Genomic DNA, 24388 nt, shown 5'->3' on the forward strand with positions numbered 1-24388 from the left:
TGATGTTTGAAAAATTGTACACATTTAATTTCTTCAGATTCAGATATTTCTGAAGTCAGTATCCCAGAAGGGCTGTAGACCAGATACACGTAATGCTGCACATGTAATAAAAATTTTCTTGTTGAGTATTTGTATTTTCTCTCAAACATGCATCATGGGTGGATTCTTTCAATTTTCCTATAATTTAAGGGCAATGAGTTGCCCCTCAAAGCAGCATGGAGACACCATGGAAGCCCATCAATTTAAGAATTTTGGGGGCAGATTCATGTCATACTGAATCTCTGTAGCAGATTCTTGCTATGTTCTAACCTGTGTGAGCATTGAAAGATTCCATGGTTTTGAGACATGACTTCCTCAGAGATGGCTGGTAATCTGCTCTCTGTCTCTCCCACACACACACAGGCACACATTTCCATTCCTTCTTTCCCTTCATAATTGTGGTAATAAAGATAACTACTGTGTTCTTCCTACCAATCCTCACTCTAGCTACTTGGGAAAGAAAAAAAAATGAAATATTTTTGCAGGGGTCATGTCTCTGGAGTTCTCTCATTTTGTGCCCCAATAAAGAAAGCCTTTGGTGAGTGACTGCCAAGTGATAGATGAAGAAACATCTTCTGAATATCCTTGATGTTTGAGACTTACTGCCTTTTTTTCCTTCTTCTAAGCTGGAGCTTTGCTCCTGCAGTGTATTACTTAGATTATTTTTTGACTCTGTTCTTGGAAAACTTTTGGACAGTTGAGATAGTAAAGAAGGAATCTGGTCCTTTTAAAGGTGAGTCTGTTTCTGTGTATGTTCGTGTGAGCAGAAAGTCCTCTAGAGTTACGCAGTGTTAGTCTTTAGTTCTGGGAGAGAAAAAGCCTTTTTACCCTAGGTAAATTTGTTTCCCAAAGAAAATGCTATGGGATTCTTACATACCAGCTATTCATCATGGGATTTTATTCAGTGATATTTATGATTGTTCTTTCTTCAAACACTTGGAGCTGGCCCTTTAGTGGAAGTGAGCCTTAACTCTCAGAGGCCTCTAATAGCTATATAAGGAAGATGAAATTAAGCAAGCAAACAAAAATCCATTGACATAACAGAATTGGGTGAAGTGAGTCTTGATGTAAAGAACTCACCATTCTTAATTTTATTCTTTGGACTTGGCCTATTTCGGATGTTGCCTCCAGGAGAGACTGTGACCCAGCTGGCAGAGACAATCCTTATTTCCAGGCCTGCTTTTCAAATGATCTGATTTAGAGCTGAACCGACTAGTTATTCATTTGAGAATGTAATAGCTAAACTGCTTATTCCTTTTCCCTCCTCGACTCTTCTTACCTGTCTTATATTTAGCTTTCAGTAGTTGCATTAGTCTTTGCAACAAGCTTATATATACTCTTTTCACCATAAACAGAAATTTTAAAGTGGTTTTCTCACAGCATTCTATAATTAATACTATTTTCAGTTCACATATGGGGAAAAACAACATGAAGCACAGAAAATTTTAGTAACCAAATATCAAGTCAACAGTGGGGCCAAGAAGAGCTCAAATCTCTCTTTTTTTTTTTTGTTTCTTGTTTTTTTTTTTTGGAGGAAGATTAGCCCTCAGCTAACTACTGCCAGTCCTCCTCTTTTTGCTGAGGAAGCCTGGCTCTGAGCTAACATCCGTGCCCATCTTCCTCTAGTTTATACGTGGGATGCCTACCACAGCATGGCTGCCAAGCAGTGCCATGTCCACACCCGGGATCCGAACCAGCGAAACCCGGGCCGCCGAGAAGCGGAACGTGCGAACTTAACCGCTGCGCCACCGGACCTGCCCCAGAGCTCAAATCTCCTTCTCCCCGAGCCTTTCCTGTATCAAGGAAGAGTATCAGTTTCCCAGAGCTGATTCATCTGAGATTTTGTCTGCTGATTTTGTTGCATCCAAATGTTGGGGTTCCTTGCACTCAGATTTAATTACAGCTCAATATGACTACATATTGTATTTTTCTCAGGCTACTCAAGAGCTTAAAGGTCTGCTTTGACTTTCAAGATTATGCAAGTAAGCGTTTTCTTGTTCAGGCCTTAAATGGAAGGCCTAGTAATGGGCGGTTAATGGCCAAGATGATGGAGAGACTGATTTATCAGAAGATAGCTGGAGCATAAATAGGTAATGAGGCTGCCTGACTTCCTGAATGGAGATGAGAAAATCAGAGCTGGTGCCAGTGTCGGCACAGTCTGCCTGCCTCCAGCTTGTTGGAACAGGGGCCACTGGAGAGAAGGGCTCTCAGCTCAGCAAGGCAAATTAAGGGAATGCCTCTCAAGAGCTCATCTTATCTAAGGAAAGTCATTGTTTTGTGGTATATATGGCTTCATCTAGGGGTTCCTGAGATTTACGCAACATCATCTCTGTGTTTGGGTAATACTTAGCAAAACAAGGGTTTGTTCATGTCAGTTGAACATGTTTACATCAATTGTTAGATTTTTTTCACATCAAATAAAGTCAGTAGCAAGAACTGGCATTTGAGGTAGAGAGCAAGTTCAACTAGAGGGGAATTCCATGGGAATCGGCTACACATTAGACTCACATGGGTAGCTCTTTAAAAAATACCATGGGAATTCCAATCTGTTGCTCCTTTTCCTTCCTTATTTAGAAAAAGAAGTGTGTTGAGAGTTACCCTGTGTGGGACAGTACACTAAGGTGCTTGTAGAGATGTTTCTGGAAACCTGTTGGCCCTCATTTAATTCATCGGAGGAGGCCTCTGGATGGAATTCCTTTTTCCTCGACTTTTTTGCTCTTACTCTCACCCTTCTTTTTTTTTTTTTTTAACTTGTAAAACTTTTAGCATTTTTGCTTGAACTCAACAGCAAAATTCAGGCAGTAAATTATCAAAAGAACATAGTTTTTACTTGAGAGAAATATGTGAGAATTCAGTAAGTGGATCATCAATTTTCAAAGTTAGACATACTTTGTCAAATCATGAAGGTAAGGGAAGGTAGCTGTTGTTTATTGAACATCTATTATCTGAAAGGCCTTTGCATCCACTTCCTGTTGTTTTTAGGATAAAGAGTACATTTCTTACATTGGTTTAGAATAGTGGTTCTTAACCCTTGGCCACACCTTAGAATCATGAGTAGTTCTTTAAAAAATTTTGATGCCTGGGAGCCACTCCAGACTAAATGAATCAGAATCTCTGAGTTTGGAGCCCAGGTATTGGTATTTTTTTAAAAGCTTACCAAGTAAGTCTAAAGTGCAGCTAGGCTTGAGAACCAATTTAGAAGTTCTTCGGCATCTGTAGTTCCAGTCTGTTCTCCCACTATAGATGCCTCACATTTTCTGCCTCAGGAATACAGTGTTTCCTATAGTTCCCTGAATGTACTGAGCTGTTTCCCATTTTTGAGCTTTTGTTGTCTTCTTGCCTGGAGTGCTTTTCCCTGCATTGTTGGTCTGAGGAGCACCTTCTCAACCCTCTGTAACCATACAGTCAGAGGGCTGCTGTTATGTCTTGTACATATAACTATTATTGGACTTTTAAATATTTTGTAATAATTTGTTAGTAGCTCCCCTTTTTGACTGTGAGTTTCTGAGATGCCGGGACCGTGTCTAACTCTTTTGTATCCCCAGAGCCTGGTGTATTTCCTGAGGTATGGTCAGCACTCCACAGAGGTTGAATGGACTGTAATTTATTATTTAGTTATCATAATACATCTACAAAGTGTGCATTATTACTTTTGCTCTTTCAGAGGCAAGGATTTTCAGTATAGACATTAAAAAATTTTCCCTAGTTTGTTGCATTAGTAAATGGAAGACCCAGAATTGAAACCTAGCTCTGCCTGACTTTAAAGACTGTGCTTTTGTGCTTTGTTTTGTTTTATTTTATTTTAAAATGTCTTGCTGCCAGACACTGATTCTTTTAATACTAAATACAAGAGGTTGGATTTTAAGAACAGTTTGGTTAAAGGTAATGTGTAAATTAAATGCAGTATATGGTACAGCTCATGAAAACTATGGGCATGATTGAATTGATGAGATGGAAAAGGAAAAAGTATTTAATGTAGAGTCATAGATATAGAAATATGAGTATAAAACACTAGTGTTCTTATATATATCATACTAATTTCTATATTAGGTAGAACTATTGAGTAAAAATCTTCTGTTAACAAATGCCATTGTAATACAGTTCTGCTTCATAAAATTAGTTCCGTGTCTTAACTAACTTGCCAAGCGAAAATTATCTTGCCGATGTGGCCACAACAAATTCTAGAGTGAGGAATCTTAATGTTAATAGATATGTGCTATCAGTCTCTTTGAGCTTTTTTATCAGAAGTTCACATAAGGCAATGGAGTAATTACAGTGAGGTTATGGTGATTTTTCAATTGGCCCTTTCTGATGTAGAAAAAGAGGGATAATATATACAAGTGATTATTGGTATTTTGTTTTTTATTGAACTCAAGGTATTAAACTTCAGGAATTACACTTGTATATATTTTTTTAAGATTTTATTTTTGCTTTTTCTCCCAAAGCCCCCCAGTACATAGTTGTGTATTTTTAGTTGTGGGTCCTTCTAGTTGTGGCATGTGGGATGCCACCTCAGCCTGGCTTAATGAGTGGTGCCATGTCCGTGCCCAGGATTGGAACTGGCGAAACCCTGGGCCGCCACAGCACAGCCTGTGAACCCAACCACTTGGCCATGGGGCCGGCCCCCACACTTGTATTTTTTTTAAATTAAGTTGAAGCAACCAAAGGCAAAGAGGTATTTTAGGATGCAGAATAGCTAAAGACTCTGATACATGAAGTAAAAGCTTCTTTTTAATAATGTTAATTACTTTTACAATTATTGCATTGCACAATGCCATTTGATGGGTAGTACTCCCACCCATTGGTATTCGTGATTCATTGTTCAAGATGGGTTTATTTAGGGGACCGGCCCTGTGGCTGAGTGGTTACGTTCACACGCTCTGCTTTGGCAGCCCAGGGTTTCACTGGTTCCAATCCTGGGCATGGACATGACATGGCTCATCAAGCCATGCTGAGGTGGCATCCCACATGCCACAACTAGAAGGACCCACAACTTAAAATACACAACTATGTACTGGGGGGCTTTGGAGAGGAAAAAGGAAAAAAATAAAATCTTAAAAAAAAAAAAAGATGGGTTTATTTAAAAACCTAAACTATCTTGTCTTTCTAGTGTCAAAGTTCTGATTCTACCATGAAAGTTTTAGTGTCAACTTTGCCTTAAAAAATAGTTATGAATAAGGCAGTCCTGAAAAGTTCATTTGGATTACTCTTTGGGATTTGTGGGTTGGCCCTGGTTCATTGGCTTTAGGAGCTGTGAGGAGAAAAAGACAGGCTGCTAAGAATCAAAATGCATAAAGAGCATGGGAGTTATATTAACTTCACATTTAAATTTCAGCTATTGGCCATGAATAATAAACAGGCCTAATCTGGGGATTGTGTCACGTTCTTCTGGTCTTAAAGTTCTATGATTCATTTCTGAAATTTGCAATTAAAATTTTCCTTATGTAATTATATTGATTTATTAAGTTTTCTTGCCATCTGGATAGTTATTTTATATTTTTGCATTTTTCTCCCTCAGTTTTTTATTTCACAGCTTCTATGAATGTCATCTACACTGCTTGTCTCAATTTTTAGAACACACACATACTTTGCCATGCCTATGTTTTTTTTAAAAGATGACTTTTCATGTGTATTTTAAACTGTAGTGCTCAATTTCTAAGGTTGTAATCAAATTGGCCTTAGAACATGTGCTCTGTGTCAGATGTGGTAACATTATTGACTTTTCTGATGAAAACAATTCTAAAGATTGTGGTTCATCATTTCATTTTCTTTTCATATGCTCTAAAAGTGCTCTTTAGAGCATTTTCATGACTCTAAAAATGCTCCTATTATAATAATTACTTATCAGAACCCAGCAAAATCTGCATGCTCTCCCGAGCTCCAGAATAAAAGCAGGGATGAAGCCTGATGGAAAAGGCTGCCAGGAGGTGAAACGCATGCTCTGCTGCCAAGCAGTCTGACTTTGGAAATGACATTTGCCTTCACTGGTCTCAGTTTCCTTATTTGTAAAATAAGAAGGTTGATTATATGAGCTTCAGGGGTTCTCTCAATATTATTCTATGATACTGAAGTGTTTTTAAGATCGTGAATCATTCTTATGTAGTAGTTTGAAATCATGCATTTCTGCACAATTATATTTTTCAAATATTTTTGAGAGTCAATACTACATTTTAGTCTTCAAGTTAAAGTTAATAAATACTAGAATTTTTCTTTGGCAATATAGGTTAGGCACCCCTCTCCCCCCAAAAAAGGAAAATCTTGATATTATATTAATTCTCTCTCTTCAAACATTTCTTTCTCCTTTGAACTAAAAAGGCAAGGTCTAAGATTAACTTTCTGAAAGCCATCCTACTGCTGTGAGTGCCTTGGTTTTAACCAAGCTGTGGAGGAAAGTGACATTGAACACTGGTAAAATCAACTCTTTATTAGAGCTGCTTTTCAAAATGTTCAGGGACATTGCCAGTGATGCTGTGTTAGTTTCCCATTGCTGCTGTAACACATTACTGCAAACAATGTCACAAAGCAACAAAAATTAATTTTCTTAGTTCTGGAAGTCACAAGCTCAAAATGGATCTTACAAGGCTAAAATGAAGGTGTTGGCAGGGCTTTGGTCCTTCTGGAGGCTGTAGGGGAGAATTGTTTCTTGCTTTTTCCAGTTTCTAGAGACTTCCAGCATTTCTTAGTGTGTGGTCTTTTCTTCACTTCATTGTAATCTCTATGTCCATCATCACATTTCCTTCTCTGACTCTGACCCTTATAAGACTTCAGTCTTTTAAGTACCTTTGTGATTAGATTGGGCACATCTGGATAATTCAGGGTAATGTCCCCATGTCAAAGACCTTAACTTAATCACATCTACAGAGTCCCTTTTGCCATGTAAGATAACATGTTCATAGGTTCTGGGGACTAGAGCGTGGGCATCTTTCGGGACCATTATTCTGCCTACCACAGATCCTGTCTAGTCATTCAGGATGTCACCCAAATGTTACCTCCTCAGAGGGGCTTCCAGGACCACCTAGAACACCATCTATCCTGGTCTTCTGTTTACCCTTGTTTTATTAAATCTGAGAATCATGTGTTTATTTTCTAAATTTATTTTTTATTTCGTTCATTTTCTGTCATTTTATTTAATTGTCACTTTCTGTCTCCTTCCACTAGAAGATAAGCTCCACTAGAGCAGAAACATGGTCAGTCTTCTTCCCCACCTTGTCCGACAAATCAAAATAGTTCCGTGTAGTTGGTAGACTCTTAGAGGATGTTTGTTGAATAAATTAATCTGTGTACAGTCTAAGGAAGCCTGCCTTACGTTAAAACAATGTTAATATACTCCTGTTCCTATTGCTATCAATAATGCAAACATTTTTTACTAAACAGCAGTTAAACATACTGTCAATAGATTTTCTTTTGAATTTAAGTAATGGGTTTCTTCTTGGGACATGGATGAGATCAATAAAATGAAATACCAGATGTAAACTGAAGCTGCAGGAAAACAGAAAATGCAAGAATTAGACAGAATTAATGCAAACAGTAAATATCTTGCTAAAAAAGAATGGTAGTGTTATCTTGATCCAAGCTATAATCGTGATACAATGGTAAATAACATATGGCCTCTGCACTGTTCACCACAATAAATGCTGAGAAAGAATGGAGAAGAGAGAGGTTCATTTTAATTGAGACATCAATTCTGGTAAGCAGAGCTTTCCTCAGGCTATTCCCCAAACATGGTTGTTAGCACTTCAGGAAACTCAAAGAGCTTTTAGGCGCAACGAAAGACAGTATCCATTGACATGGCAGTAAGAAGAACCCTGATGGAAGCACTCCATTTCTATAAGCAGGTAATTTAGAGCTGTTCAATTGTTGTTCATTTATACATCCAGGTAATTGATAAAACAAACTCTCAAATGAGTCAGTTAATCAGGAAATATTTATTGAGTACCTGATACTTGTGAGTACCGAGTCCCTGATACCAAACTGAACGGTATTGAGGAGGAGGAGAGAAGGAAACTGGAAGAGGTTGGGAAAACTTCATGGAAGAGGAGTGCTTGGACTGAATTGTCTCCTCCAAAATTCATATGTTGAAGCCCTAACCCCTAATGTGACTATATTTGTAGCTAGGGCCTATAAAGAGGTAATTAAGGTTAAATGAAGTCATAAGGGTGGGCTCTACTCTGACTGATGTCTTTATAAGAAGAGAGAGAGATGCTAGGGGTGCACACGTATAGGGAAAAGGCATTGTGAGGACACCATGAGAAGGTGGCTGTCTGCAAGCCAAGGAGAGAGGCCGCTGGAGAACCCAAATCTGCCAACACCTTCATCCTGGACTTGCAGCCGCCAGAACTCTGAGAAAGTAAATTTCTGTTGTTTAAGCCACCTAGTCTGTTGTGCTTTGTTGTGGCAGCCCTAGCAGAGTAATACAAGGAGGAACTTAATCTAAGTCTTGAATGACGGCTAGGGCCGTTTCTGGGAAATGGCCTTGATGAAGATCGCTACCCAAGGGCCTGATTCAGAAAAGCACTCAGCAGAAGTGATGAATGAAAGCCACAGAAAATGTTGGAACGCAATAGCTTGTCGAATTAAAGAGTAGAAGAGAGAACTGAGCATGAATGAGGTGTGGGTGGGTCCTTGGGGGCTTGTGTGCCATTATATATGGGGTGGGGGAGGTGCTTGTGGAGGATCTTGATATCTAGGGAGAGGAAGTTTGTATTTTATATAGTAGAAAACCTGGGGCTTACATTTGGGATTTTGGTAAGGAGTCAATTTTAGAAAGATCAGGGAGGATATGATTTGGGCTAGGTATGGAAATGAAGAGTAAGGTGTGGCACCCAGAACTATCATAAAAAGAAAAAGAAGCCAGAGTTTGGTGATACCCTGGGTGTTAACTGGGAAAAGTGAGGAGTTAAGGTTGAATGGTTAATGAGGTTAATGAGTCTGAGAGGTATCCAGATAGTTTTTCTTCCTTGGGGTTTCATGAGGATTGGAATGTGTTAGCAACTGAAGTATGGCTTTCTCCCACCCTCACTTCTTTCAAATACTTTAAAACAGAAGAGTGACCCTTTCTTTCCAAACTCTTTATTATTATTAATTAAGCTTTCTCCCTTCACTAACCATAGGCTTACTGTATGAAAATGCCAGGGATGATTGAGGTACCCTTTATGCCCCACAGAATCCTAGGATGTTCCTTCCTAGGACGTACTGGTTCTCAGGGAGCAGCAACATCATTTGCCTCACATGCTACAAAAATAGTTGCTCACGTGGTTTTTATCCCTAAAATAGTGTATGTGTGTGTGTGTGTTTGTTTTTACTGGTGGAATTGTACATGTTTATTTTAGAAATTTTGGATGCTATAGAAACATATAGACAAAAAATTCAAATAATTTATGGTCCTACTATTTAGATATGGCTAATGTTAACATTTGGGGAGTCAAACAGAATAAATGGTTTTGCTTCATCCTTTCTTTTCAGTTAATGCCCATTATTAATCAATATGTTCATATTAATGTTATTGGTAACATTATTTTTTTTAGTTTAGAGTCCCTTGTGAATTTTTCTGGGAGTTCCTAGAATGGCATAGGAAATAATGATTTTTTTTTTTCCAAGAAAATTTTGATAGGTAATGCTTTAGAGAGAGGTTTAATTTTGCTCCTAGGAAGATGTGGAAACTTCTATGAAATTATGTTTGGTAAATTGGAACTGAAATATTATTTTTAAAGTATGTATTTGAGATAGGATGAAAAAGGTTTTTTTTAGAGGTTTACATATCTTTGTTGTAAACAGATCATGTTCACCATATTATTTTACTCTTGAATTGAACATATTTTCCCTATTTCTTTTTTAAAGTACAAACCTTAATTTTAAAGGAGCCAGTCGTCTAATATAGAATGAAATGATTGAAGTGTAGTCTTCATGGAAGTGAAATATTTAGCCACTTGAGATAAACCAGAAAGGCAGGTGACTGGCCCTCCTTTATTAGGAGGTACTTTATTTCAGTTTGGTGAATGCTTGACTTCTGAGAAGATGCAAATTTTACTTTGTTTTCATTTACTCTCCATGTTGAATTGTTTTTTTTAATTTATGATAATAGAAACCTTTTGAATGATCATAAGAAATGCTTATTTGATTGCTATGGCCGAATAATAAATGCCTTTCATCTTTTTGCTATTGCAGTTGACTCATGTTGACCAGGCAAGCTTCCAGGTTGATGCCTTTGGAACGTCATTTATTCTTGATGTCGTGCTAAATCAGTAAGTCTTTGTTGAGTTGCACTCTTTTGTCAGATACACATTGAATCCACTTTCCTATCCTTCTGTAAAGTTTTGTTTTCTTACTATATTTTACTTCACCTTCCTATATCAGTTAAATACTACATTTAAAATTATTATGTCTATTGACTGTAAGTTATAAAGTCTGGCAAATAACAGGAAATGGATATCCATTTGAAATTGAACAGCTGTACCAGCTTTAAGAATGTAAGATGGAGGGCAAGAGTTACTCTAATATTTTGCTTAGAATATATGTGATCTAAATTCCTATAAATGACAGTAAATTGTGAAAATAATACTTTGGGTATTAAAATGTCTTTCTTAAGAACAGCAGAAAAGAGAAAGTTACCCTTTGTGCTCAGTGATTCAGAGGACTGGCTGCATGCATCATGTGTGTGATTCCTAATAATGCCATTAGATGCTTTGATTTGGGAGTCAATTTCTGTCAGGTTTAGGGTACTGGGATTATTCTGTAACAATATAATTTTGGAAATTGTCATTTTGTCTACCTAGAATTTTAGGTTTGGAAGTGCCTTTTGATAATTCACTGGATTTAATCTCTTCCCTTTGGGTAAGTGTAGTGTCTGAAAAGTCTTACAGGACATTTAATTATCTGTTCACTGTTTTAAAAAAGCATTTGTATCCCACTTCTTATCATGGGCAAGTGAGAAGAAACCAGGGCTGTGCCAGCCAGTGTTTCTGAGCTGAGCAGTACTGGCCCACAGCTTTGCGAAATCAGCTATGCAACAGCTCAGGAAGACAGTGTGAGGCCACAAGGACAGAAAGGTAGACTCAGAGTAAAAACTACAGCCTAAGTTGTCTTCACTGGGGAAGCAGCTAGTTGGAAGACTATGAGTTAATTAAAAAAGGATGTAAGAGGCAGGACTTAGAGCTGTGCTATCTGTATAGGTAGCCACTAGCCTCTTGTGGCTGTTTAAATTTAAATTAATTGATTTAAATAAGGTCAAAAATTCTGTTTTTCATTTTCATTAGCCTCATTTCAAATGCTCAATAGCCATGCGGGCTAGTGGTTACTTTATTGGACAAGGCAGAACATTTCCATCATTGCAGAAAGTTCTGTTGGTCAGTGCTGGTTTAGAGATTTCTTTAGGGGAACGGGTTTGTATGAACTGATAGGTTACTGGGCTGGGTCAGTCAGTATTCAGGAGGAGAATTCACTTCTTCCTTTTAGAATTCAGTCCATGTTCAATGGATTAATTTAATATTTAATTTTACTAGCATCCTAATTTTTATGGAATTTATTTACAAAGTTGGGGTAATACCATTTTTGTTGTGTTAATGCTTAAGCCATGTATTGGTTTATTTCATAATTAAGCCGTCTCAAACGTACATTTTGTAAGTAGTTCTCCCTTCTCCCCACATTTTTGTAGTTCGCAAACAATTTAGATACTGAAAAGCATTGTGTTAGATGGAAATTGACTATTTAGGTGATCCAAAAATAGGAGTTGTTTGTTCTTTGCTCATGTGTATTTTAAAAATGTAACATAAATTGCATTTCTACTATGCTCATTAAAATACAGTTTATTTCGTGTTTTTAAAATTAAAGCTTAGAACATGTATAATTAAATGTTTTATACCATACTGTATTTTTTAACCTAATTTCATAGGGCGTGACTAAGATTGTGTTAATGTGATCTGTATCTTAAAGTCCTGCTTGATGTAAATACTCTGAAATTTACATGTTTAAATGACTCATTTCAGTTTTTCAGCAACTTCAATATTATAAAGTTTTAAAAAACTCGTTATAAAGAAATGCGTGTTCCTTAGAAACATAATGAAAAAGTAGAAAAATAATCTTACATCATTCTACCACTTGTAGACTGATTGCCCTATTTTAAATCCTAACCCTCTCTGCCCTCACTCCCCCATCCACCCTACTACCTCTTCTCCTCCCCTGCTGTATTTTTACAATAATATTCATCATCATTTAATATTTAGGTTGACTCACAAGAAATTGCCATTTTTGCAGGTCAAAAAGTTTGACTACCAGCATTGTCATATGGTCAATTAATACTCTATATTTTAACGATTTATTTTGTGTATTGTCTTTTTCCTCCCTCCAGAATGTAAGCTCCTTGAGGGCAGAGATTTTCTTTCCTTCACTGCTGTCTCCTTTGTACAGAATAGGTGCTAAATTCCAGGGTGGGAAGTCAGATTGATTCAGAAACCAGAGGCTGGAATTAGCCAGGAGACAGAGGATGACCAGATGAGGGTGGAGGCTGTCGGTTGGGGAAGAGTGAAGCAGCAAAAAAGAAAAAGAGGATGAGTATTTGGCACTAGCTTCTAAAAGCTGAGCTTACCTATCTAGCTGTGATTTGGAAAGTCAGGTTCCTAGGTTTCTGTCAATGACTCTTTCCCATCCCTCCTTTAAATCGTTGTTCTTGTAGATAGCCCCCACTTTGGTTTCTGGTTGCTGATATTAGTAATGCATTGATTTTCAATATTCAAAGAAAGGATATTTATTCCTGTCCATTCTGCCCAAAGCACCTCACTTCCTTTGGAGAAATCTGAGCCCCAAAATGTTCTCTTCCTGAAGGTGAAACACATCTGGCCATACTTATCAGAGCATGAAGCTTAGAAAACGAAGGGTGAAGCAGAATTTCTTTTGACATACTGGAAAAAACCTTCATTGGTCATTTTTCTTCTTATTGCAATGAAAATTAGGCATTTCAAGAAGTACAAAGGATAAAATAATAGCATAAATGGATGTTGCTGGCCTGAGGAATATGCAAAGTGCTTTTTCTTTTCTTGCCTGGGATCTATATTCAACATAGCAGCAGGTAGCTGATTTCTTTATGCTATAAGAGCCAGGATGATTTGAAACGAAGATTTTTTTTTTCTTATTTTTATGGAGAATGGTTTTATTTCTTGGTTTTAGCTTGTATATTGTCTTGTAGTTATGTTGTTTAAGGAGCAGGAAGGTGAAAACTTGGCTATGCTCCTTAAAAGCTTTTTTTCTTCCAAAGAAATTCTAGGGCTGTGGAACAGGCGGAGTTTTTTTGTTGTTTTGTTTTGTTTTTAGATTGGTATGGAAAGAAAAGTATCATTACATAATATTCTTTCTGAATGTTCAATAAACAAGATTATCTATAACCAAATTGTACAAGATTTCAGCCTTTGTTTTGTACCTTCTACAGGAGGCAGATAAAGAATATGGAATAGTTGAAAATGAAAAGCCTAGCCAGTTCTTGTTTTGTCAAGATTATGAAGGGTAGAAAGCAATTTCAGTTTCTTCAGGGGTCACACTGTTGTGAAATTTCACTCTCTAGGACATATGTATTAATAAAACCAAACATATGGCCTGGCCTGGTCAGACTAGTCCTCAGGCTATATTGGACTTTTCCAGAGGTCAGCAACTGGTATTATACTTTATTGTGAAACATTCTTCAGAAAGAAAAAGCCTCGATAAAGACATTTCACTATATTATTGGAGCAATTCAAGCCAACTCTTTTCCTGTAAATGTCTCTCCTGTTCTTCAAGTAGTGGATAGTTATACTGCCCAAAGCAAAGCAAGAATATTGAAAAAATTTCCTTTCAGTACTCCTTGATCCCTTTACAACAGGTGACCTCACAAAAACAAACCACACACATTTAGTATAAAATTGTGTAGAAGACAAATCTGTATGGAATAGGCCTTATCAATAGAGATTCTTATCTTCATTTTATACACACATATATGTATATAAATGTATTTATACACATATGCACTACACACATATATGTACACAACACGCACAGACACATACATGTGTATGTATGTACGTATGTACACACATATATAAATTTATTAGGCCTCTAGTAACTGCTAAGAGTTCCTCTAGACCCTTAAGTCTTGGCAGAAACAAGGAAATAAGCACTCTACTCTTAGGGAGCCTGTATTCTAGTCCGAAAGATAATGAACATGTTAACAAATAAAGTAATTTCAGAGAGTGACAGTGCTGTTAATAGCAAGTGCCTGACATGGAGAGGAGGGTGCTATTTGAGCGGTGGTTACCAGGAACAGGCCATCTCTGAGGATATGACATTTGAACTGAAGGGGCCCCCAAGGCAGAGAGAACAGCATATGTCAAGGCCCTGAGGCAGGAATAAGCTAAGCATGTTTGAGAGACAGGAAGATGGCTTAGGAGGCTGGAACAGTGTGAGCCAAGAGAGTTATTACATGAAATTTGACAGGTAGTAGGACCCAAATCATGTAGGGCCTTAGAGGCTACAGAAAAGACTTTGGATGATAGTCTAAGCAGAGGCTACTGATTTTCTCCACACCGTATGTTGTGTTATTCACTCCTTCTTCCACTGACTTATGATTCTTTAATAATCATATTTAGTTATTGCATATTTTAATGTCTTCTCAAAGCAGTCTCTTCTGAAGATCTATTCATTAGTTACTGGACCTAATACCACCATACTATTTATTGTAACTTTTAACTGTTTTAATATCTAGCATGGAAAAATCTGTCATTATTAGTTTTCTTTTGAAAAATTTCTTGGATATTTTTGTCTTTTCTAATATGGAAATTTAGGGTAATTTTGTTGGTCTTTTTGGAATTTTAATTAGACTGTCAGTAAAGCTATATTTTAATTTGAGAAAAGTACACATTTTATAGTATTGAGTCTTTCCATTAATATCGTGTTTTTTTTTTTTTAGTTTAAGCATCTTTTTTATGTCTCTCAGTAAAATTTAGTACTTTTGTTTTAATAGGGCCTTCACATTTCATGTAGAACATATTTGTGGGAATTGTAGTTTTTGTTGCTACTGTGGATATTTTTTCATCATATTTTATAATTAATTTTTGGTGTCATTCTTAATATTGCTATTGGTTTTTCATTGTTTCTCTTGGGTTTTCTAGTTTGACAATAACATGACTGGAAAATCCTGAGAGCTTTGTTTTCCCCTTTCCAAAGTACTTCTTAATACTATTGCACACCTTAATGCTTTTTCTAGAAGTTCCTGAACTCTGTTATTTGGTGATAATAGCATTTTTGTCTTGGTTCTTTTGGTAATAGAAGTATCTTTAGTATTCATTGTTAAGTATTATGTTGATGATTGATTTTTGAGAGCTAGTCTTTATCATGGTAAAGCAGTATTCCGTATATTGTTTATTAGTTTTTTTAAAAAGAATAGGTATTAGATTTTATTGAATGCTTTTCTAGTTAATGCAAGTAAACATATGGATTTTCTTATTTGACCTATTGTGATTTATTGCATTAATATTTCCTGTTATTAGAAGTTATTCTTGACTGTAGAGGATAAACTCTACTTTGTCATGTTGCATAATTCATTGTTGGAGTCCTTATGTTGCTGGCCTCTCTCGTGGTGACTATAAAATGGAATTACACCCTCTGTTTTTATATAAATTATTATGGCGCACGCCTCTGTTGGCCTTCCTGCTGTAAGTTACCTCTATCTACAAGTGTTTCCCTCAACTGTTTCTGAGATTTGTTTTCTAGTCTTTCATCTTTCCACTCTATACTTGCCTCTGATAGAGCCTCTACAGTGACCCTCATGACAGCTGCTCTACTGGGCACAGCTGCCCTCCACCAGTGATGGCAGCTCACATCTGCCAGGTGTGGTCACTCCAAGGACCCACAAGCCCAAACCATCCACAAGCCTTCTTGTAATGGGTCAGTGCCACCACTGGGAGAGCACAGACATATCCTCTTCTCAGAGCCAGGTGAGAAAAGGGAAAGTCCTTTCTTTCCCTGGTCCAAAGCACCTTACATTCTGCCTCAAGGTGAAAAGCAGTGGGAGCATCCACTCTCAGAAAGTGAAATTGGACCCCTACTCTCAGAGTTACTATCTGACCTGACTCCCATATCTTGACAGTACTTTTCCCAAAGTATGGCTTATTCAGTTTTAAGAGAATATCCCATGTGGGATGCCTACAGCCCAGAACACCAAATACATTTATTTCCTTGTCACAGGCTTTCCTCCTGCACGAGGTGAAGAATAGATCAGGATTTCATAGGCTTCCTGCTTTATCTCTGGCTCCTTATTTCCTCTGATCCAGTGCTTAGACAAGGGTAGACAGTAGTTTTCAGGAATGGGGCAGTCTGACAAACAACAAACATGTAGTGGCACAACTCTGCACTTAACACCTTGAGGAGAGCGTAATTGCTTTTCTCTACTGGTTCAAGCTTTCCCAAGAGTTCAGAGAACTCCAAGGGTTTACTAGGGGGCTGGCCCCTCAAAAAAGGGAGGGTTGATAATTGCAAGTTCTAGTTTCCATTTTAGAATGCTGCAACTGATTTTAAGGCAGTTTCTAGCTGAAAATGTTAGGATCCAATCTCTTCGGGTACCCCATTAATAACTACTAAAATAGATTTGCTGTTATATTATAGAATTTTTGCATCAGCAATCATAAATGAGATTGGTGGGGCCGGCCCTGTGGCAGAGTGGTTAAGTTTGCGCGCTCCACTTCAGCAGCCCAGGGTTTCACCGGTTGGGATACTGGGTGTGGACATGGCACTGTTCATCCGGCCATGCTGAGGTGGCATCCCACATAGCACAACCAGAAGGACCTACAACATGAATATACAACTATGTATTGGGTGGCTTTGGGGAGAAGAAGCAGGAAAAAGAAAAAAGGAGCCAATCTTAAAAAAAAAGTTAAAAAAAAGAGTTTCGTATTAGTCTTTTTTTTTTTAATTTTTACTTTTTTCGGATGTACATCATATTTCAAATTCTGGATACATTACATCATGTTCACCACCCGAACACTAATTATAGTGCATCCCCTCACATGTGACCCTAATCTCCCCTTTTGCCCTCCCCCACTTCCTCCTTCCCCAGTGGTAACCACCAGTCCAATCTCCAATGCTATGTGTTTTTTTGTTGTTGTTGTTGTTTTTATCTTCTACTTATGAGTGAGACCATACGGTATTTGACTTTCTCCCTCTGACTTATTTCACTCAGCATAATGCCCTCAAGGTCCATCCATGTTGTCACAAATGGCTGGATTTCGTCATTTCTTATGGCTGAGTAGTAGTCCATCCTGTATAAATACCACATCTTCTCTATCCGTTCGTCCCTTGATGGGCACCTAGTTCGCTTCCAAGTCTTGGCTATTGTGTATAATGCCACAATGAACATAGGGGTGCAGGTATCTTTATGCGTTTGTGTTTTCAAGTTCTTTGGATAAATACCCAGCAGTGGAATAGCTGGATCATATGGTAGATCTATCCTTAATTTTCTGAGGATACTCCAAACTGCTTTCCATAGTGGCTGCACCAGTTTGCACTGCCACCAGCAGTGAACAAGGGTTCCCTTCTCTCCACACCCTCTCCAACATTTGTTGTTTCCTGTCTTGTTAATTATAGCCATTCTGACCAGAGTGAGGTGATACCTCATTGTAGTTTTGATTTGCATTTCTCTGATAGCTAATGATGTTGAGCATCTTTTCATATGCCTGTTGGCTATCAGTATATCTTCTTTGGAGAAATCTCTGTTCAGATCTTTTTTTCTATCAGGGTTGAAAAGCTGTGTAAAATGAATTTTTTTTGCTACAAAAATTCCCTGAAACATTATCTTGTGTAGTTTAGGAGTTATATACATATACTTTAATGTTTGAAAGTCCTTGTCTTTCTCCTGACTAGTCCTGCAACCCTCTTGAGAGATAAGTTTTTCATAAATAATTTTTGATGGATACTGATGTATTCATCTACTTGTTTTTAAGCCACCTTTGAGAAATTGCATTTTCCCTAAGAATTGTCCACATCATGGAGCATTTAAGCTCTATCAGTATATATTTGTGTGTACCTTTTAGAAAATAATTTCTAAAATTTCTCCTGCACCTATTTTTGTAAATCCTCTTTCTCAATGTTACTTTTATTTGTGCTTATTTTCTCAAATATAACCTCAAATATAACATACGAACTTTTAGGAACATATTTGTTGAATAAAATTAAACAATTTTGATTTTTAAAAAAATTTTATTGAAGTTTTTTTACTTGTCATAAAATTCATCTATTTCAAGTTGTACAATTCAATGATTTTTTTTTTTAGTAAATTTACTCAGTGATGCGACCATTATCATAAATCAGTTTTAAAACACTTTTCATTTCTCCAGTAAGATCCTTTATTTCTACTTAATCCTCATTCCTATCTCCAGCTCCAGGCAGTCACTGATCTACTTTCTGTCTTATAAATTTGCCTTTTCTGGACATTTCATATCAAGGGAATCGTACAATATGTATTTTTGTGGCTGGCTTCTTTTATTTGGCATGTTTTTGAAGTTCGTCTGTGATGTAGAATGTGTCAATAGTTCATTCCTTTTTATTGCTGAGTATGAAAGCATTGTATGGATATGCCACATTGTGTCTATCCATTCATCTGACGATGGGCATTTAGGTTGTTTCCAGTTTTTTTTGCCTTTATGAATAATACTGCTATGAACATTCACATTCAAGTCTTTGTGTGAATATAAGTTTTCATTTCTCTTACGTAGATGCCTAGAAGTGAAAGTGTTGGGTCATATGGTAGTTTTATGTTGAATTGTTTTGAGAAATGCTAAACTGTTTTCCAAAGTGGACTTTTTTTTTTTTTTAAAGATTTTATTTTTTTCCTTTTTCTCCCCAAAGCCCTCCGGTACATGGTTGTATATTCTTCGTTGTGGGTCCTTCTAGTTGTGGCATGTGGGATGCTGCCTCAGCGTGGTTTGATGAGCAGTGCCATGTCCGCGCCCAGGATTCAAACCAACGAAACACTGGGCCGCCTGCAGTGGAGCACGTGAACTTAACCACTCAGCCACGGGGCCATCCCCTGTTTTTTTTTTTAATGGCACGGCAACAGCTGTTTTTCCATAAGTTCTATTTTGGAGGAGGGATAGTGTCAAGTGTAAATAGTTGCTAGGCTTTCAGGTTTTCGGTTCCATGTCCATTGAAAGTCTGGAAAGAGTTCTGTGCTTCTCATGGTTATGATCTTATGCTCTTTGGTTCATAACAGAACTCTACCTTGAAATATATATTGAAGTTTTGACACTTTTTAAGGTATAAGATTTTACCATTAGTGGAATACCCTAAGGAACTTTATATAGACTTCACATATCTTATACCTTATCTGAAGCATATTTCATTTCCTCTTATTTGTTCTAAGTTGAAAAGTGGTAGTTTTAAACTGGGAATTCTAAAACTGGACATTGTAACTTCTTCTCACAGGCAGAAAGTCTCCTGGATTCAGCCCAGGGTACCCTTGGTTGTTAGTGGAATAGCCCTTGTCTGCAAAGCCCAGAGCATAGATAGAGGAACTGGATTGAAAGGCACTGAAAGGGCCATTGAATATGTCTGGCAAATAGCCAGAAAGTGATCCAATGCAGAGACCCATCCTAAAGCTAAGACCTGGAAAATTGTTTTGGAAGGGGAGTTTGGAAGGAATTCTAAAGGCAACTGGACTCTGGGGTCTGGAGCCTTTTATAGGATTCAGAAGGCCAAACTCATGGGTAAAGAGGAAGCTGGGCAAGGCTTAAGTCAACCCTTTAATAAGGATAGATCAAAGCTGAGCAGAGTGGAGTCAGGTCCCTATACTCCTTCAAATTACCAGTCTATTTAAGCTTTCTGATTTCTGGTTTGTTTTTTAAAGTACAGCCTTACTGCAGACACATTATCTTTCATCTGGTTGTCTAATATGACCTTGAGATGTTTGTAGTATTACCTGCTCTTTTAATATGGGAATCTGGAGATTTTAGAACACTTATTAGCATATTATTTATGTTGTAAATAAAATAATTGCAGAATTATTCAATAAGCAAGACTATTTATGTTCCTTAGTTTTTCAAGGAAAATATCATATAAATAGTATTTTTATAGTTAGAATGATTACTATAGGCCCTGGACCTACCCGGCTTTGGGCAGAGTGAGTGTTTGGATGAGCTGAGACTGAGCTGGGACCAGAAAAAGCCACTCTGGTTCTAGAAATAGGATTGTTAAAAAAAGCGAGAGCAGAGGAGTTGATGTTAAGATGGTGGTGTAGGAGGACTGTAAACTCACCTCCTCCCATGGACGCAACCAATTTACAGCCACTCTGGGAACAATTACCCCGAGGGAGAACTGAAAATGATGAAAAGAACCCCCATAACAAGGGACAGTCCTGACTGAGATGAAAGAGGCAGAAGTTCCTTTCTGGAGACAAAAAAGCCACCTTCTGAGCTGTGGTGCTTCATGGCCGGCCAGGAACAATCCTGAGGTATGCAGTCTTTGCTGGAGGAGTGGGAGGATCCGAGCAGGGGACTGTTACTGCTATAAGCAGCTGTTGGATTCAGCACAACTGAGACAAGTTTCATAATATCTGGCTTTGCTGGCTACTGACAACAATGGGGAGTACCCCCAGAAAAGCTATTGGATGTAACAAAAGAAAACCTGGCTCTTAAAGGGATCACGCACAAATTCACCCATTTCAGAAAGCAATCTGAAATCACTAGAAAGAAAAGTGCATAGTCCTTTGGTGAAGACACTCACCTGATAGGCTGTGGATGCATCTGGTGAGAGGTGAGACCTCTCCAGGGACTGAGACATTGACAGGAGCCATTATTGTGACCTAGTACAGTCTGCTGACACAGATGCTGGCAGATGCCATTGGAGTTGTTCCCCTGGCCTGTTAGCCCAGGGTCTGCCCCACCCACTAGAGCATCAATTTAATCAAACTCAGCTAGGGCAGGCAGCCCATGCTAGGGACTGGCCCAACTAAACAGCAAGCCCTCAGTCAACTTGTGGGCCTGCATAGGTGGGGTGCCTGGATCCTCTATAGCCAGGCGAATAGGTCCACCTCTTGGGGCAGAGCGTGTGCAAGGAGCAGGTGGAGCATGTGTGGCATTAATGGAGTGTGTGGGGGCTCTGCACTGGGGCAACTGGTTCCACTTCAGGGGGTCAGGGTGTGCAAATGGGGCACAACTGTGTTGGTGGTGTGTGTGGTCCTGTGAGTGGTGGGGCTTTTCAGCTGCAGCAGACTTGTGCTTCTGAAACAGCCACATGGGAGATTGGCCCCACCTTCCAAAGCCTGAAACAATTGGGTGCTCCAATGCCTGGGGCTGGTCCCACTCAGCGGCAATTCTGAGAGAGCTGACAACCATGTTGCAGGCTGGAGGCCTACAGCAATTTTAAGCCCCTGAGCCTAGCAACCAGCCACGCTAGGGACCATCTCTCTTAACAGAAAAACTGTAACAGGAATGTGCTATTAGACCTTTCAGCCAACTGTGCTGGGGCTCCCCATGCCCAATAAAGTGGCAGAAGGGTCTATAGTGGCTATACGCAGCTGAGAATTACAACCAGCCAGCCAGGGGGACAGCCTAGCCTCCCTGGGCACCTGCAGCAAGAACAACCCTGCCACAAAAGAAGGACACATCTAGCCTGCACAGGGGTGACTCCTGGAACATTTGGAACTCGTGACAAAAGTGAAGCACACTGCTGGGCCTCACAAGGCATCTCTTACATAAGGCCACCTCTCCAAGATCAGAAAACGTAGCTGACCTACCTAATACATAGATATAAGCACAGAGACGGAGGCAAAATGAGGGGCAAAGGAGCAAGTTCCAAGTAAGGGAACAGGACAAAACCCCTAGAAAGAACTACATGAAATAGAAATAAACAATATTCCTGACAAAGAGTTCAAACCAAAAGTCATAAGGATGCTCACTGATCTTGAGAGAAGAATGGATGAACTCAATGAGAACTTCAACAAAGAATTGGAAAATATAAAAAAGAACCAATCAGAAATGAAGAATACAATACTGGATGTGAAAAGTTCATTAGAGGGACTCAATAGCAGAGTAGATGATACAGAAGAAAGGATCAGTGAGCTGGATGAAAGACTAGAGGAAATCAGCCAAGTGGAACAGAAAAAAGAAAAAAGAATTTAAAAGAATGAGAACAGTCTACGGGACCTCTGGGACAGCATCAAGCACACTAATATTTGTATTATAGGTGTCCCAGAAGGAGAAGAGAGAGACAAAGGGGCAGAGAATCTATTTGAAGGAATAATAGCTGAAAAGTTTCCTAACCTAAGGAAGGAAACAGACATCTAGTACAGGAAGTGCGGAGAGCACCAAACAAGATAAACCCGTAGAGGCCCATACCAAGACACATTGTAATTAAAATGTCAAGAATTAAAGATAAAGAGAGAATACTAAAAGCTGCAAAAAAAGGGCAACAAGTGACATACAAAGGAGAGCCCATAAGGTTATCAGCTGACTTCTCAGCAGGAAGCTTACAGGCTAGAAGAGAGTGGTACGATATATTTAAAATGCTGAAAGGAAAAAACCTATGGCCAAGAATAGTCTACCCAGCAAGGTTATCATTCAGAATGGAAGGAGAGAGAAAGAGTTTCCAAAACAAACAAAAATTAAAGAAGTTTGTCACCAAGAAACCAATCTTACAAGAAATGCTAAATGGACTTATTTAAGTGGGAAAGAGAAGACCACAAATAGGAATAAGAAACTTATTAAAAAAAAACAATAAAATCACTGGTAAAGGTGAAAATACAGTAAAGATAGCAGATCAACCACCTATGAAGATAATATGAAGGTCAAAAGACAAAAGTGTTAAAATTACCTTTTTCCATGATAATAGCATAACAGATACACACAAAAAGAGGTTAGATATGATATCAAAAACATAAAATGTGGGAGGAGGGGAGTAAAAGAGTAGAGCTTTTAGAAAGAGGTCAAAGTAAAAAGACCATCAACTTAATATGGATTGCTCTATACATAGGTTATTATATACGAACCTCATGGTAATGAGAAATCAGAAACCTATACTAAATGCACAAAAAATTAAGAGAAAGGAATCCAAACATAATACTAAAGAAAGCCATCAAACCACAAGGGGAGAGAGCAAGAAGAGAAGGAAGGAACAGAGAAGAGCTACTAAAACACCCAGAAAAAAGTAATAAATAGCCATAAGTACGTATTTATCAATAGGCACTTCAAATGTCGATGGACTAAATGCTCTAATCAATAGGCACAGGGTGGCTGATTGGATAGAAAAACGAGATCCATATATATGCTGCATACAAAAGAGACATTTCAGGCCTAAAGGCACTCACAACCTGAAAGTGAAGGTTTGGAAAAAGATACTCCATGCAATTGGCAATGAAAAGAAAGCTGGGGTACCCATACTTATATCAGACAAAATAGACTTTAAAACAAAAACTGTAACAAGAGACAAGGAAGGGCACTACATAATGATAAAGGGAACAATCCAACAAGAAAATATAACACTTGTAAATATCTACGCACCCAACATGGGAGCACCTAAACATATAAAAGCAATTATTAACAGACATAAAAGGAGAAATAGACAGTAACAATAATATTAGGGGACTTTAACACTCCACTTAAACCAATGGATATATCATCCATACAAAACATCAATAAGGAAACATTGGCCTTAAATGACACCTTAGACCAGATGGACTTAGTAGATATATACAGAACATTCCATCCCCAAACTGGAGAATACACATTCTTTTCAAATGCTCATTGAACATTCTCCAGGATTGGTCACATATTAGGGCACAAAACAAGTTTCAATAAATGTAAGAAGATTGAAATAATACCAAGCATCTCTTCTGACCACAACGATATGAAACTAGTAATCAACTACAAGAAGAACACCAGAAAAGCCACAAATGTGTGGAGAGTAAGCAAAATGCTACTGAACAAAGATTGGATCAATGAAGAAATCAAAAGAGAAATCAAGCAATACCTGGAGACAAATGAAAATGAAAATATGACATGACAAAATTTAGGGATACAGCAAAAGTGGTTCTAAGAGGGAAGTTTATGGCAATACAGGCCTTCCTCAACAAACAAAAAAATCTCAAATAGACAATCTAACAGTGCACCTAAAGGAACTGGAAAAAGAAGAACAAGAAAAGCCCAAAATCAGTAGAAGGAAGGAGATTATAAAAATCAGAGCAGAAATAAATGAAATAGACTGAAAAAACAATAGAAAAAAGTCAATGAAACTAAGAGGTGGTTCTTTGAAAAGATAAAATCGACAAACCTTTACCTAACCTCACACACAAAAAAAGGGGAGAGGGCTCAAATAAATAAAATCAGAAATGAAAGTGGAGGAATTA

The 24388-nt window shown here is 38.0% G+C and overlaps 1 protein-coding gene across 19 annotated transcripts in view; it reads left to right on the forward strand.

Moving 5' to 3' along the window:
• Positions 1 to 24388, forward strand: part of ADAM22 (ADAM metallopeptidase domain 22) — a 238194-nt gene that overhangs the window by 31312 nt on the left and 182494 nt on the right. For all 19 annotated transcript variants that reach the window (XM_044767786.2, XM_070507864.1, XM_070507943.1 and 16 more), the window contains exon 3: positions 10204 to 10280. In XM_044767786.2, the coding sequence (XP_044623721.1) occupies positions 10204 to 10280 (77 nt within the window). The remainder of the gene's footprint in view (positions 1 to 10203; positions 10281 to 24388) is intronic.

Source organism: Equus asinus, chromosome 1 (assembly GCF_041296235.1).
Source record: "Equus asinus isolate D_3611 breed Donkey chromosome 1, EquAss-T2T_v2, whole genome shotgun sequence".
Lineage (NCBI taxonomy): Eukaryota > Metazoa > Chordata > Mammalia > Perissodactyla > Equidae > Equus > Equus asinus.